This window comes from Guillardia theta (assembly GCF_000315625.1).
Source record: "Guillardia theta CCMP2712 unplaced genomic scaffold GUITHscaffold_86, whole genome shotgun sequence".
NCBI lineage: Eukaryota > Cryptophyceae > Pyrenomonadales > Geminigeraceae > Guillardia > Guillardia theta.
Window position 1 is genome coordinate 220,487 of NW_005434588.1, and position 1,535 is coordinate 222,021.

The 1,535-nt window shown below is 58.4% G+C and overlaps 1 protein-coding gene across 1 annotated transcript in view; it reads left to right on the forward strand.

Moving 5' to 3' along the window:
• Positions 1–949: 949 nt before the first annotated feature.
• GUITHDRAFT_45298 (hypothetical protein) overlaps positions 950–1,535 on the forward strand; it is a gene marked incomplete at both ends in the record, with an annotated part of 6,046 nt that continues 5,460 nt past the window's right edge. Inside the window, one exon of the mRNA XM_005825194.1 lies at positions 950–1,479. Within this exon, the coding sequence (XP_005825251.1) occupies positions 950–1,479 (530 nt within the window). The remainder of the gene's footprint in view (positions 1,480–1,535) is intronic.

Sequence of the window (1,535 nt, forward strand, 5' to 3'; positions counted from 1 at the left end):
TGTTTCCAATCACAACCCAGTCTCCACAAACAATGGCACTCACGCACTCACTCACGCACGCACGCACGCACGCACGCACGCACGAATATACGAATGTGTCTCACGTTTGATTTGCCGAGACTGTCTTGTATAAGCAGGAGATATGATGAACTCCTCATTGAACGGACAAGAAGAGAAGAGAAGTGGCCTGAGCGATGGCCTCGCCATGGCGAGAGCGAGAGAGGGAGAGGGAGAGCGAGAGCGAGAGGGAGAGGCAGAGCGAGAGCGAGAGCGAGAGGGAGGGGGAGGGGGAGGGAGAGGGAGAGCGATGGCGATGGCGATGGCGATGGCGATGGCGATGGCGATGGCGAGGGCGATGGCGATGGCGAGGGCGAGGGCGAGGGCGAGAGAAAAAGAGAGAGGGAGAGCGAGAGCGAGAGAGTGAGAGTGAGATTGATAGTGAGGGAGAGGGAGAAGGAGGGCGATAGTGAGAGCGAGAGCGAGTGCGAGAAATGGAAGGGTGTTGGCACTTGGAGGGGGAGAGGGAGAGAGGAAGGTAGATGTCTGATGACGACAGAAGGGAAGGAACTCAAGCTTCATGACATGAATGGCATGCTTCATGACTAAGAACTTCTCGTTCACAGGCATCGACGCCCTCGTTCATGCTCCAGGGCCCACAATTGCCAACTTGAGGCAGCGAAACCAACGGTCCTCCCTCACCTCGGAGGGTCAGGACATGGACATGGGCTCTGACAACAAAGGAAACTATGTTCCTGCTCCTCAAGCAGAGGGGATGGACCCTGAGAGGAAGAGGAAGAGCTCGAGGAGGGCTGAGTACCTTCAGCCTCTCTTCGCCATCATTGCCATCCTACTTGTAGCCGCGGCCGTCTCGTTCGCTGTGGTGTACAACCCCTTCTCGGGATGGAGCCCTGACCTGAACGTGGACGAGTCGAGCGTCAAGATCATCAAGTCTCCTTCAGACGCTCGGGACTACCGCTTCTTCATCCTGCCCAACGGGCTCAAGGTCTTGACCGTCTCTGACCCGACGGCGGACCGAGCAGCGGCGTCCATGGACGTGTCGGTGGGATCGTTCTCCGACCCCGAGGCCTTCCCAGGACTTGCTCACTTCCTCGAGCACATGCTCTTCATGGGATCCAAGAAGTACCCGGACGAGAACCAGTACAGCTCGTTCCTCTCCCAGCACGGCGGCTCCTCCAACGCGTACACAGCAGCGGAGAGTACCAACTATCACTTCGACATTGTCCCCCAGCACTTTGAGAAGGCCCTGGACATCTTTGCGCAGTTCTTCATCAGCCCGCTCTTCCGCGAGGACAGCACGGAGCGAGAGGTGCTGGCAGTTGAGAACGAGCATGTCAAGAACCTCCAGTCGGACGGGTGGCGGGCGCAGCAGCTTCGGAAGAGCCTGTCCAACCCGAAGCATCCCAACTTCAAGTTCGGCACGGGCAACTTCAACACTCTCTGCAACAGCACCAAGACTGGGTTTGCTCGGACCAAGTATGCCCTCCCTCCCTCCCTCCCTCCCTCCCTCCCTCCCC